General features: G+C 32.1%; 1 protein-coding gene across 1 annotated transcript; it reads left to right on the top strand.

The window, feature by feature from the left end:
* Positions 1-9,962: 9,962 nt before the first annotated feature.
* Positions 9,963-12,525, top strand: LOC142612922 (pentatricopeptide repeat-containing protein At4g22760). Its single transcript, XM_075785095.1, has one exon. It carries the CDS (start codon positions 10,146-10,148, stop codon positions 11,883-11,885), a length of 1,740 nt encoding a protein of 579 aa, XP_075641210.1. The 5' UTR covers positions 9,963-10,145; the 3' UTR covers positions 11,886-12,525.
* Positions 12,526-15,195: the final 2,670 nt, after the last annotated feature.

Raw genomic sequence — 15,195 nt, forward strand, 5'->3', positions numbered from 1 at the left:
TGATACTATATAATGAGCACCTTTTACATTTAATAAATAAATAAATAAATATATAATTCTATGTTACTTGTAAGGTCACAATCCCTATCTACGCTCAATAAAAGGAAGGGTATAAGCCCAAATAGCCCAATACAATAAAGTTATGAAGAGTGGGTCTAAAACTTTGTTTCTAATGAGCTTAAACGGTCACAATAGTGGCACAAGACTACAAAATGGCAAGGATGGATTAGTTCGTATGAAGAAAATTGTCTACGAACCAAAGTCGAGAGGTGAATTCTTATATTTCTTATCTCTTAAAGATTGAGTACAGATAATCAGTCTATGGTGTTTTATCTTTCTCTTTTCTCCTCCTCCCTTTCTCCGGGACCTTCTTCCTTCTTATACTTCCTCCCCTCCTTCATTTTTGCTCTCCACGTGTAGATCTAGACTGCTAACATGGATACTTGTCCTATCAGCACCTTTTTGAAATCTTTAGGTAATAGTTGTAAGGCTGAAAATTACTATTAAGATATCACTTCCTCATTAATGCGGCCAGAGACTTAGGTACAGAACATTCAATGCGGTGGTAGCAGTTTTCTCTAAGATATTTCCTAACCGTTCTTGCTCTCTGTGCCCTCGTGAAACATATCTTCATTCACAAGACTTTCTAAAATATCATTCTAGTCAACATGGCGTACCACCTAACCCTCACTTCACTTAACCGAGGAGATACTCTTCCTCGGATTATTTCCTTTAACTTCTTCCGCCGCATTTGCTCTTGGGTCTGTAAGTTTGATATCATTATTACCATTAATCCGTCCTTGGACAAGTAAGCGTTCTTGGACCAAGCCCATGGCCTAAAAACGTATCTTGGGTCTTTTATCCGCACGTTACTTCCATAGTTTCATGTATTTTTCCCCTCTTTTGGTATGACATTGACATCCTTAGTACTCTGATAATTCATTTTAATTTTTATAATCTTAACAATTAACATATATTTGTGAAAATAAACGGATTATCAAATGGATAGATCGATATGATTTTTTTTAATAATGAAAATGGATAGATATGATTACGAGAGTATCATATGTTTAAAAAAATGTTACAAGTGCCATAAAAGGATCATTTATTTCTTAATCAAACTTGGAGAAATTATGATTGGATGGCATTCATGAAAGCTGGTATGGTCTAAATCATTTTTTAAATATAAACATAGAATTATTAGAAGAAACTATAATATCTATGAAAGTTTAAGGAGTCACACCTTTTTTTATTTAAAAAAATTCATAATAATTAATCATATTATATATATATATATATATATATATATATATATTTTTTGATAAGCTATTATTTATACTAGCATGTAATCAATGCAAATGTATGAATGCATTTAAAATTAAACACAATTTTTATTATAAAAATATAAATAATTAGTCAAATTATTACAAAAAATAACATGTAATACATGCATACGTATAGATATATTTAAAATTAAACACAATTTTTATCATAAAAATATAAATAATTAGTCACATATTAAAATTATTTCCTAGATTTAATATTACTTATGATAATTTTTTTTTTCTAATTTTTAATAAGATAGAATGTGTGAGGATCTTTGTTGTATGGTGATTTTAGTGGACACATGACATAAACTTAAGTGGATAATTATGGTGTCCTCAAATAAATTTAGACATATGGCACAAAATTAGATTCTAATTTTAAATTCTAATTGAACTTTCTCTAAGTTTTACCTATTAATATATATATATATATATATATATAGATTATCTTTTAAAAAAAGTAAATGTAATTAGTCACATATTAAAATTTTTACCTAATACTAATGATCATTTTTTTTCCTGATTTTTAATAAGAAAGAACGTATGGTGATTTTTATTGTGTGATAATTTTTATTTAGTATATTTGATTGGTTTTTTATTTTTATTTTTTTATTTTATAGTTCATTAATATTAGATTCTTAGTATTTTGCACTCATTAACTTGCTTGTCACAAAGATTAAAAAATTTAAGTGGACATGTGTCACAAATTTAAGTGGATAATTATAGTAGTCCCCATATAAATTTAAATACATGACGCAAATTTGGATTCTAATTTATTATGTTCACTTATGTATCTAACATATATAAGAGATGATTAGCATGTTCAACGATCTAAATTTTAAATAAAAAATCACCATTATAATTAAATAAATTATATATACAAAGTTGTGGGTCCATGACCTTTTTTTTTTTTTTTTTTTTTGAGGGAAGTGGGTCCATGAACTTTGATGATGCATTATCTATTTATCTGACAATAATTTCTCTCTAATTTAAAATCTAAATTGTTAAGAACAATCCATAAAGCATGGCAATAGACAATACCTATATTAGTGAAGTTGATACCGTATCAGTATCGGCCGGTATGTATTGTACCAGTACATATACCGGTATCGAAACGATAATGTTTCGTACCGGTTTAAATACCAGTCGTACCGGCCAATTTCGGGCAATACTGGCTGGTACTGGGCGTACCCGCCGGTATAGAAAAAAAGCTTTTTTTTTATTTATTTTAGTTTTGTAATTTTTGAATTTTTGTAAGGGTATTGTAAGTGTACAATTGTACCCGGACCCAAATACAAATGTAACTCAGGCCCAATGAGCTTTATACAATAGGATTTGTAAAGTGTGGATTTGAAATCTAGGTTAGGGATGTTGGAAGCTTGATTAGCAGGCTAGAGTGTCGTAATCTATGCAAATGATAAACAAATATGGCAAAGAGACCTTCTCGAACGCAAGCCGAGAACGATTTGTATATATGTTCACTTTCTATGTCCAGGCTTACAATTCTTAGTTCCTTTTTTTTAGTCCAGGAGCCGATCCCCTTCTCTTTCCTTTCTCATCTCTTTATATACTACTTCCCCTTCACTATTCATTCACATGTCACACAAATCTTTCCCTTAGATACTTGTCCCATCCACCACCTTCTTGAAGTCTTTAAATAATAGCAGGAAGGTTTGAATTCTACTGTTCAGAGGTCATTTCCCCATTAATGCGGACAAGGAGGTAGATGCAGGGTCTTTAATGTGGAGATAACAGCATTTTTCCTAGATATTTCTATCACATCGTTACGTCTAGAGGGTGCTTAGATTACCCTTTTACCCATAAGTTTTTCCCAGAATTCTGCCTTTAACCTTCTTGGCAAGTCCTAGGCTCATTGCCGGGCCTGTCCAAGGAGACATTACTCCTCGGACAACTCCTCGGATCTCTACAGTGCAGACTGACTTGTGGGCCTAGAGGCCTTAATCAAAAACAAACTGGTACCCGTCAATAAAGCCCAAAACCCAAATGTTTATTCGGGAATTTCTACCCCCCACAGGTATAATGGTAACTTATTTACATTAACTTATTAGTATTATTTGTTTTCTTAGTATGCAATGAACAATTAAGCTTTCTATTTTTTATATCGTGTTTTTTTTTCTTTTAATTAATGCTAAAGTTTAAAACTATAAATAATTTGTTATGAATTGAGGTAATTTTTTATGATAAACTTTTATATTTATTATAATATTAGTGAAATATTATATGCTTATAAACATGGTTCTAGAGATTTTGTGTGTGTGTATATATATAATATATATATAAAATAGCGGTAAACCTGAAACGGTACACTAGTATTGACCGGTACCTGAAATATATTGTACCGCTGATCAAACCGGTACAACCTCTGGTACGGTATTGACTTCCTTGACCTATATCTTTTGGGGTATCGAAAAATCTATCCTTGCCATCACTAGGTACACACTGCCAACAACACCATACCTACATGAAATATTTTAAAAAAATTATAAAGTCAAATGACATAAAATGTTTTCAAAATCATTTTCAAGTTTACTACAAATATAGAAAAACAATTTGTTTTTCCAAAAAAAAAAAAAAAAATTTTTCCAGAGTGTTAAAAAGTAAAGATGCGTATGCTTATCAACAACTCATGTTATGTTTTAATTTTAAGAATTTTTGGAATTAATTATTTGTAGTTTTGAAGAGAGATTGTATTAGCCTAATTTTCGTTTAATTTTCACGGGACCATTGTTTACTTTTAGTGCACAGGATATTCCTTTGGAAGCGTAAATTACACAATCTTATTTCTTTTTAGCCTTTAGGTAATTAGGTTTGATTTGATGTTATTAATTCCATTTCGTTCCAGCCATAATGGCCCAAAAATATCATGCCAATAAATAAACCGGAACAGTAACCCACCTTATTCTACTTTGGAAAAAATTTTGGGTCATTCCGGTCTATTTCGGGTGTTTCGATAAATACCAGCTGAAATTCAAGATTCGGCCAGGATGAAGTTTGTGCTTAAATTTTTTCTTTCTTAAAATCAAAACCAATTTGCATTCTGAAAACCAAAAAACCTCAAAAGAAAAAAAAAATGAAAAGAACAAAGGTACCTATATAGCTAAAAAAAAAAATGTATTGAGAAATTAGAGATTCAAAACTTGGGAAGAGGCACTGCCACATTGGTACTGGTAAAAGACACAAAAGTTACGAACAAGGAGGAAGGCAAAACGTAGATGTAAAAGTATAGATGAAGATGTAATAAAATTTAAAAGTATGAAGTGTAAAAATGGAGAAGACAGAAGACGTGTGTGATTAAGAAAAAATAATTAAAAATGAAAAGTAAGTAATATATGTCTAGTGAGGAAAAATAATACTGTTTTTAAAAAATAATAAAAGGTTGAAAAATTGTGTTGTATTGGGTAGTGTGCTTATTAGTTGAAGGAATCAAGCCACTGTCAGCCTGTAGTAGTTTTATTATAAATTTTTTTTTTTTTTCAGATTTTAGTTCAATTTTTTTTTTGAGTTTTTCCTTTTTGCTTGAAAAACCCCAATATATTGTTAAGTTGATCAAATTATGGACCAAAATTTAATTTTAGTAGCATAAAAAAAATTCAAGGTGGTCCTAAATTTTTTTTCAAAGGTAAATAATATATAAAATTTTAAATTATTATATATAATTCTTTTTTTCAGGTCAGAGTGGTCCTAGGACCACCCTGGCCATAAGGTGGCGCCGCCACTAATTAAATGTAAAGTTAATATAACCAGATTGTCAACATAAGGGATTGCTCTACGTGTAAGTGAGGGATTCTCTATCTACATGTAGTGTAATAGATTAATAGTGTTCAATACTTCTATTGCTTTTTCTTTATCCCTCTTATCTTTGTTGAACCCAAATTTGTATGATTTTCAAATTAGGGTGTTTAATATTTTTATGAGGGTAGTCACAATAGGTTGGTTTAGCATATAATTTTATTTTTTGCAAGTATATATATATATATATATATAGAGAGAGAGAGAGAGAGAGAGAGAGAGAGAGAGAGACACACACACACACACACACACACACACACACACACATTTGTTTTGCAAGTGAGGGTGGTCCTGTGACCACCTAAGTTGCACGTACAGCCGCCCTTATGCTTACAATCCGGCTATAATAACTTAACATATTAATGCATCCTTATTTACTTAAAAGAGGAAGGAAATAAAAAGGAATATAAATATAAAACACTATTAGAGTCTGTTTGGAATCTACTTATTTTATTGAAAGTATTGTAGATAAAGGTTTAAGTTAGTTGAATTAGTATAGTGAGACTCATGAATAGTACAAAAAAGTGCAGTAAGGGCCATGAATAGTAGCAAAAATAAGCTGAATAGTAAAATAAACTGGCTTTTTAAGCTGGAGCCAAATGCACACTACATGTAGATTGAGAATCCCTCACTTACACGTAGAGTCGCCCCTTATGATTACAATTCGTTTTAATAACTTTACATATTAATGCATCTTTATTTACTTAAAAATGGGTGGGGAGAGAAAGGAATAGAAGTATATAACACTATTTGTCTATTACGCTACATGTAGATAGGGAATCCCTCACTTAGAGCTGCCCCTTATATTTAAAATCTGGTTGTAATAAGTTTATATATTAATTTTAGTTAAAAAGGGATGGAAATAAGAAGTAATAGAAGTATAGAACTCTATTAATCTATTACACTACATGTAGATAGAGAATCCCTCACTTACGCGTAGAGCCGCCCCTTACGTTTACAATCTAGTTTTAATAACTTTATATATTAATACATCTTTATTTACTTAAAATTGGGTGGAAATAGAAAGGAATAGAAGTACTTTACACTATTAGTCTATTACGTTACATGTAGACAGGGAATCCCTCATTTACACGTAAAGTTGCCTCTTATGTTTACAATTCAGGTGTAATAACTTTACATATTAATACATCTTTATTTACTATGTATATAACATTTTTACAATAATTTCACAAAAAATTTCATGTGGCAAGCTATTACTGGTTCCAATTTGGATATAGTACTGACAAGACTTTTTTCCCCACCAATAATAGCTTTTGTATAAAATTTATTGGAAAAATGTTGTGGACGTAGACTTACTTAAAAAATAATTTTGGCTCCCCAAACATGATCCTTAACAAAAAAAAGCTTAAATAACATAAATATAAATTAGCCCAAATAACAACAAAAAGAACCCAAATAGAAACAAAACTAAACCAAACAGCAACGACAAGTGAAAAAGTAATTTTACAAATGGCATATTCAAAAACAAAAGGATAAAAATATCTAATCATTCAAATTTGTATATTGTGCACTCATTTAATAAAAATAATCCATAATTTTATTTTTCTTTAACAAATGGTAACAAGAGAAATACTGTGTGATGGTAGTTATGCTCTCTTTAGTTTTGTAGTTGTAACAATTTTGTTCTCATTGACTACTTGGTTTTCAGTTTGTAGCAACTCTCTCTCTCTCTCTCTCTCTAAAAAAATTCCAAGAGCCGCCACGTGACAACATCAAAGTTATATATATTTTTAGAGAGTTTCAACCTTTGGCGTCTACTACTGATGATAACTCTTTATTATCAAATCAAGATATCGATTAGTTTTTGGTGTAGGCAAGAATTGAACCCTAGATATCTTATTCAACCATCAGAAATTTTACCAATTAAGTTAACTATAAATCACAACAATAAAAAAGTTATATAAGGCTAACAAAAGAGATAAATCAGTGGACAGAACATCATTTACCACTAAATCTAACATTATATCTATATATATATATATATATATATATTCTATTTTTATTATTGTATTTATTATGATTAGAAATTAGTAAACTATACAAGGGTAATGCTAGAGATACAAACTTTTTTACAAACTGTTGATGTGGTGAATGGTTACTGGTAAATGAAAAAAATAATTTTAATGATAGATCTGGATGAAATCCAATAAAAAGTTAACCACATTAATAGTTTGTAAAAATATAGTACCTGCAACTCGACCTAGCACCCTGGACCTATGCACTTAGTGCATGGGAGAGGTACCACTTGGACACTTTAATTGAAATCTCTTCTTGCTAAGGCATCCCCACAATTCCCTTATTAGCAGCTAAGTTCAACTTTAATATTATGGATTAGGGTGCTAGGCCTATAACTGTTAGTGAGGAGTAACACTAATTAATTTGCATCTCTATCTTAACAACTAGGCTCCTGATCCCTAAAGGCCTAAATCAACCCATCCCGTAAGTTCCAATATTTTGTAATTACACTAGATGGCAGCCCAGCCCAGTCCAATTGCTGAGTAAAGCCCTTTACCCATTTTCCCTTACTATCAAAGGTCTCTAATGTCATGTCATTTAAGGTTTTAAATGATTTGAAATTTGTAGTTTTGTACTCTGTTTAATTTTAAAATTAAAATCTTAACCATGTAATCATCAACAATCTCTGTTTCTTTGATTTCACAGTCTGTTCATGCCAATAGCTCGACTGAGTTTGTTTTCTTCACTTTGATGGAGTGGGTTGTGGATTAGATTTCGAATAGGCCCAAAAGACCAATTATAAATGGTAGGCCTAATTTGCAAGCAAACCATGTGCTCAAGCTAGGTCATCTTAATTCTCACATCTCCCAGTTGTTGACAAGTTAAGACTGTGTGCTGTTCAATAATTCGTTTTGAACACTCGGGTCCATAAGCTTTTCTCCATGTTAATTTAGATTTAGCAAGATTTTTGGGCCTAGCAATGCGAATTCCCAGTTCTAATTCTTCAGGAAGTGTATATTGTGTAACTTTGTTCCTTTTACGGGGAAAAAAAAAATACACCACACAATCACAATAATAGACCTTTCTCACCATGAGTATAGAACCCAATTATACAAGGAAAGGGAGTACCAGTTTATCATAGTCTTGGAATATTGTGTAATGAGAAAGTTTGTGGGAAAATTCATGAGGCACTTTTTCTTTATTTTTGGGCGGGGGTGGTGGAATTATATTCAATGCAATTTTTATTTTATTTTATTTTTTTATAATTGTTTGGATTTAGGAGAGTTGATGGTTTGTAGCCTCGCCTCTAATTTTTTTCAGAGGCTAATTCTCATGCAAAAACCTACCATCTATTGCTTTGAATAGAAGACACTTATCATTGCATTAAGACCTGACCTTTAAAATAAAAGGCATGAAATTTTTTAACCATTTAAAAATAAGAATATAGTAAAATTCCAACTAAATAATATATAAAAATTAGAACTAGCACATATTGAATATTTAAAAAAAAGATTTGAAATGATTATTTTTTAATACATTTCTACTCTTATAAGAAAACAAAAAAAATCAAAAAACATTTCTACTCAAGCATCTGTGATATATCAAAATGTAATTCAACCTTCTTTTAAATCACAACAATCATTATGATTGATTTTGGGGTATATGTTATAACAAATTTTCTTTCAATGTATAAAATCAAATAATTAGTTAGAAAATCATATTTTATTTTCTTGCGAAACCTAGCTTTGATAATATTCATGACGGAAAATACTTGGTTCATAATTGCAATAAAAATTGAAAGGTAAATATAAATACAACTATTTTATAAAGGAAATAGTGTTAACCACAAAAGTTGAAAGTCATATTTATAATCATTAATATGCAAAATATTCTTATTAAAAAAATTAGTATTGTTAAGCTAAAAATCGAGAACATCAAACACACATACAAAAAATAACAAACACTTAGGTGAAAATGTAGCATGACATCACTTAAAATCTATAGTCTCAAACTTATAGCTTTGGGTCCTAACTCGTAAACATCAAATAAGCAAATTGTAGTACTAAACACATATAAGTCAAGTGATTATTTAATATTTTAAATTCTTTGGGTTAGTTTACAATTTGAAATAACTAATTTTCAACTTGGGGGATATAAATTTTTGTATCTAAACTTTTAAATAAATACATAAATACTTAATTAATTAATTTTTGCAAATTCTGCGCGGGGTGGTCAACATATGCTTCCGTACCTGATTATACTCACCTACTCTATAATTTAGAATAAGACAATCACCTCCTCCAAAATACATGCTATTTACATTGAAAAATGTTTTAAAAATCCCACAAAAAATATTAAAGGGCTGTAAAAAATCTCAAATTTCAGATAAGAGGGGTGGGATGGCAGATTAAGTAGAGAATAAAACAAGAAATTTAATATTTTTAAAGTCTTTGTTAGTCATTTGTGGGTTATCAGTTTAAATATCTTAAAAAAGGTGAGCCTCTTATTCCAAACTAGAAAAATTGTGAGTATAACAAAGAAAAACCGAATAAGCTATAATATAATTTTTTTCCATTGTTGCATCACAATTTTAATGTGGCCCATGGGGAAAAAAAATTTGAGAAATTATGTTTAATCCTCCCACATTCATGATGAACCTCAATATGAATTTAACGAGTAAACTCATCATATATGTGAGAGCAAAAAAAGCCATTGCATCCCTTGAAAATACCTAAAAATTACAACTTGTAGAGGTAGACTGTGTAAAAATGATTATCCTCCATGATAAAGAGCCGGAGTGTAAAATTGTAATTGACATTTTGTTGTGTGCTTATAATTTGATAGTTTTTGAGACAGTAGTTGAGCTTTAAGCCTTGTGGTTGCGGATGTAATTAATCATTTTTGGCGCAAATGAAATGGTGAGGGTTTTGCGAATTTTTAAATTTTTTATTTTATTTTTTTTATTCACAACTCAACATGTCACAGAGGCATTTGATTTGATTTGATCACTCAGGAGCAAAAAAGCTCGTCTGAATGGTGGTGCCAAGACTAACAACGTTGTTGAATAACAGCGTAACAGTGAATCAGGCAAAGCAAATCCATGCACAAATCCTCATAAACGGTCTCAATAACCACTTGGAACCCCTCTTAGTCCGCCAAATCACCCTCTCAACTTCCACTCACTCTGGAATTGTTGCTCAAGCTCAATATCTAAAACTAATTCTTTACCAATTGCAAAACCCAGATGCTTTTTCTTGGGGTTGCACAATTCGGTTTTTTTCCCAGCATGGCCAATTCAAAGAAGCTTTTTCGCTTTATGTTCAGATGCACAGACTAGGTCTGTGTCCAACCACTTTTGCTGTTTCTTCTGCTCTAAGAGCATGTGCTAGGATTGAGTATAGGATAGGTGGAGTTTTAGTACATGGTCAAGTTCATAAATATGGACATTGTAACTGTGTTTACGTGCAAACAGCACTTGTGGATTTATATTCTAAACTGTGTGATATGGTAAGTGCACAGAAGGTGTTTGATGAGATGTTGGTGAAGAATGTGGTTTCTTGGAATTCTATTTTATCTGGGTATTTGAAATCTGGTAATTTAGCTGAAGCTCAGAGGGTGTTTGATGAAATTCCAAGGAAGGATGTTATATCTTGGAATTCAATGGTTTTGGGGTATGCGAGAGCAGGAAATTTGGACCGGGCATGCTCCTTTTTTCAGCAGATACCAGAGAAAAACACAGCTTCTTGGAACTCAATGATTAGTGGTTATGTTGATTATGGGGAGATAGAATCGGCAAGAAGCATTTTTGATGCAATGCCCCAAAGAAATAATGTTTCTTGGATCACAATGATTGCTGGGTACTCGAAATGTGGGGATGTTGAGTCTGCTCAGAAACTCTTTGATCAGATGGATGAGAAAGATCTGCTCTCGTTTAATGCAATGATATCTTGCTATGCTCAAAATAGCCAACCTAAGGAGGCCATTGAGCTGTTCAACCAGATGCTTGAACCAAATGTAAATGTTCAGCCAGATGGATTAACTTTGGCTAGTCTTACATCTGCTTGTTCACAACTAGGAGATTTCAAATTTGGGCCTTTTGTTGAGTCATATATGAATAAGTTTGGTATTGAACTCGATGATCATTTGGCTACTGCTTTAGTTGACCTGTATGCGAAGTGTGGAAGCATTGATAAGGCATATGAGCTGTTTCATGGCTTGAGGAAAAGGGATTTAATTGCTTACTCTGCAATGATCTTGGGATGTGGGATAAATGGTAAGGCAGTTGATGCAATCAAGTTATTTGAAGAGATGATCAATTCCCATATTTGCCCTAACTTAGTCACCTACACTGGACTGCTAACTGCCTATAACCACGTTGGTTTGGTTGAAGAAGGCTACCAATGCTTTAACTCCATGAAGGAACATGGACTTGTGCCTTTAGCTGATCATTATGGAATCATGGTTGATCTTTTAGGCAGGGCAGGACAGTTAGAAGAAGCATATGAACTAATAAGGACCATGCCCATGCAGCCTCATGCTGGGGTTTGGGGAGCTTTGCTTCTTGCTTGCAGGTTACATGACAATGTTGAGCTTGGTGAGATAGCTGCTCAGCATTGCTTTGAGCTGGAGCCTGATACAACTGGTTATTGTTCTCTTCTCGCCAACATTTATGCTTCGGTTAAGAGGTGGGATGATGCCAAGAGATTGAGAAAGGTTGTGGGGGAGAAGGGATTCACTAAGATTCCTGGCTGTAGTTGGATGGAATCTATTTGACTCTTCATAATTGGAAGATCAGGCATATACCACATGCTTAGAGACCCCAAATTGTAATATAATTCTGGTTTTTGTTGGCAACATATGAAGTTGTTGGAGTCTTGCATGAATTGGGTTTAAGTTGAAAACGTCCCTAGGTTCTATTCTATCTGGGTAGGTTAGCCTAAAAGGACCAAGGCTAAAGCTAAGGAAGGATATATTTTCCCTTTTCACCTTGATGACCCTAGTGTTGGAAAATGCTCTTCAATATGTTCGAAAGGAATGCTTCTCCATGGACCATGTTCAACTCAAAAACCCAATTCATCACTTGTTGGAATCGTTTGAGGTATGGAGGGTCTGCAAGTAACAAAAATCCTAAAAATAATTATGTTCATTCTTTAATTTTATGGCCAAGCAAGGTGCGGACATACAAGTTCTGATGTTAAAAACTCCCCTTGTTTGCGTAAGAAATATATTACTGTTTATTTATCTCTTGCAGTTGTTTTTGATGGTTACATATGTATGTGTATATAAGATTCATTTGTATATCTTACCTCAATCCTTGTCAAGTTCAATAATAGAGGTGTTTCATTACAAACATGTCTGTAGATACCTCTATACCTTCTGAATTCAACTTTCATGGAATATCAAATCTATTATTATGCAAGTTAATTTTCCGAATCTTTTTCTGCTAGTGTGTAAAAGAATAGCCTATGTAAAGGATGTGATACCTTTTCAATTCAAATCTTTATTAATCTATAAAGGAAAAAGGAAAGAAAAAGAAAAATCTAGCTAGGGGCTAGAAGCAATTTACCATAACATTTAAATAAATGAATGGAGGTGTCCAGCTGATTGAGAAACTATGTCATGTTCATGCACCCATAGTGACAACTTTTGGGAAAATACTAAAAAATATAAGTACTAATAAATATTGTTAATAATATTTTTAGTCTAGTTGATTTGGAGCAATGCCCTTTAATTTATATTGGTGGAGTATGTCTGAGAATGATTCCACAACTTTGCATATTTTAATATTTCAAGAAAGGAATCAGAATGTTCCAACTAATTGATGTTTTTTCTTGGTTGAATTATAACTAGTTGTTGAATACGTTTGTACTTATTTTCAACTGGCCGAATTTAGGAAGACAAATTGATCTTTTCAATCGATGGAAATTTGGACTTGTCTGTGAAATTTGGAATTTTTAGAAGATGACACTGCCATGGGGGATTACTTATATATTTTTGCAGGTTGAAGAGTGGAGTCCCATCAGATCTCATGGGCCGAACCTCTCTCTCTCTTTAGATTTTTTGAAGTCTAAAACACTATGGGTTCTTTTTTATTTATTTTCTTACCCCCCCCCCCCCCCCCCCAAAAAAAAAGAAAAAAGAAATTAGTCTCCAACACACACAACTGATTGTATGTGAATTGGCTTTCATTGAGCTTCTGCCAAATACCAAGCTTCTGGTTCAGTTGACTTGGATATTTTACTGCAGATTACATCTTACCAAGTTCAGTGTGGACTTGTGACGCAAGTCGACTTGTTGATTTCAACCCATTTCTCACAGAGTTTCTAACTCTGATGACTTGAACGTGCTCTCATCGACTAAACTTCTCTGAATTTAACAACTTAAGCACTAGTCTGTAGAATAAGTTCTCGAGCCTATACGTTGTTGAATATCCCACCATGTTGTGCTGCTGAATGACTCATACCATGCTGCTGACTTCTTCATTGTTTCACCACCAAATGCCTAATACTATTGTTTGTTGACTACCTCAAGTTGCCATTCTTAAATGCTTTCCAACAATGCTAAATATCTTGGCATGTCACCATTACAAACGTAACACCACCGCTGAGTATCTCATGCTTGTAATATCATTTCCACCAAAAAGTCACCCCACTTATTTTAATATCAAGCAACCCAAAATCTACAAGATAAGTCTTGCGCATTATATATTCCAACTCTCATTAGATTACAAACATTATTTGTGTTATATTCAACTTACAAATATTTATTCTTTTCTAATTTTCACACCAGTTTTTTGTCATTTCATTACGTAAGGAAATAAAACGGTAGCGGTCAATGAGTGACCTATTGGCAAGGGTTCAGGACTCAACTCTCCCAACAAATCTATGATGTATCAAAGCTAAGAAGGGTAAGATTTTATGTTTCTAGGGCCAAGAAAGATATCGGATTCTAATATATAAAGGGTGATTATTAGAGCTTGCTACATCTATTAATCAGACTTGAGAAATGCCAGTTTAATGTTTATATCAATGCCTGCTCGAAAATGTAATAACAAAAAGAACGGCTGCTGTTAGGACTTAGGATCTCTCTCTCTGGAAAACCTTTCAAATTTTCTCTCTATGCATTATAATTTTTTGCTAAATCCCTAAGATATGAAGATTGAACCCAAACATTTTACCACTTAGTAGATATGAAGATTGATTAACTCTCTCTGTGCTTTTTCCACAAGCTCTTCCTATGCAATGCTGACATTAGGTGAGAATAAATACTTAGATAATGGGAATCTTTAAGTATGTTGTATGATTGTACCTTTTAAATTATCATCATAATATAAACAAATGTATTTGTTATTCACCATTAAAAAATGCAGAAGGCAAAGTCTGTTGAATTAAATAGATTGCGTAATTGCTTCATCCTAGTGTCACAAAACGTCAATCTCAGACTCAAATTTTGTGTATTGACCTTTACCCAACGGTATATGCATATTTAGCATTAGCTTTATCACACGTGTTCAGCTCGTGCAATGATGCTCTTCTTTTTATTTTGAGTTTAAGTATAATTTTTCAATTTGAATTTATCTATTGTTAGTGAGATTATATAGGAAATGTTTTTTTATAAAACTAAAATTTAAGATTTGAGATAGAGTAAATTGCTGGTTTAGTGTGATCTAGTTTTTAGGAAAAAAATTGTATCAAACGTATGTGAGATATGTTTAAATAGAAAATGTGCGGATTTTTAGGAAAAAGGTTTCTTTGGTATTTTTTTTTGAATTACAATTTTAACTTTATCTTTTATTTTATTATAATAATGATTATGTAATTAGATTAGGGATAATTTTGACATTTTTTAGAGTTATAATTAAATTTTCTGAATCTCCTTAATAAATAAAGACGAAGGCAACAGACTATGCAAGTCAAGCACAATATTTCATTAGTTATTACTTGTTACGCCATTTATGTTGAAAAATGAAAATAAAGTCACTTTCATTCTTTTGTCAAGACGTAGATAAAAGCTTTACCCAGAAATTTATAATAGCTCCTCGAAGTCTTTAGTGGCTGTAATGAATTGGCCGGTTGGGAGGTCA

This window comes from Castanea sativa, chromosome 10 (assembly GCF_040712315.1).
Source record: "Castanea sativa cultivar Marrone di Chiusa Pesio chromosome 10, ASM4071231v1".
NCBI classification, from domain to species: Eukaryota; Viridiplantae; Streptophyta; class Magnoliopsida; order Fagales; family Fagaceae; genus Castanea; species Castanea sativa.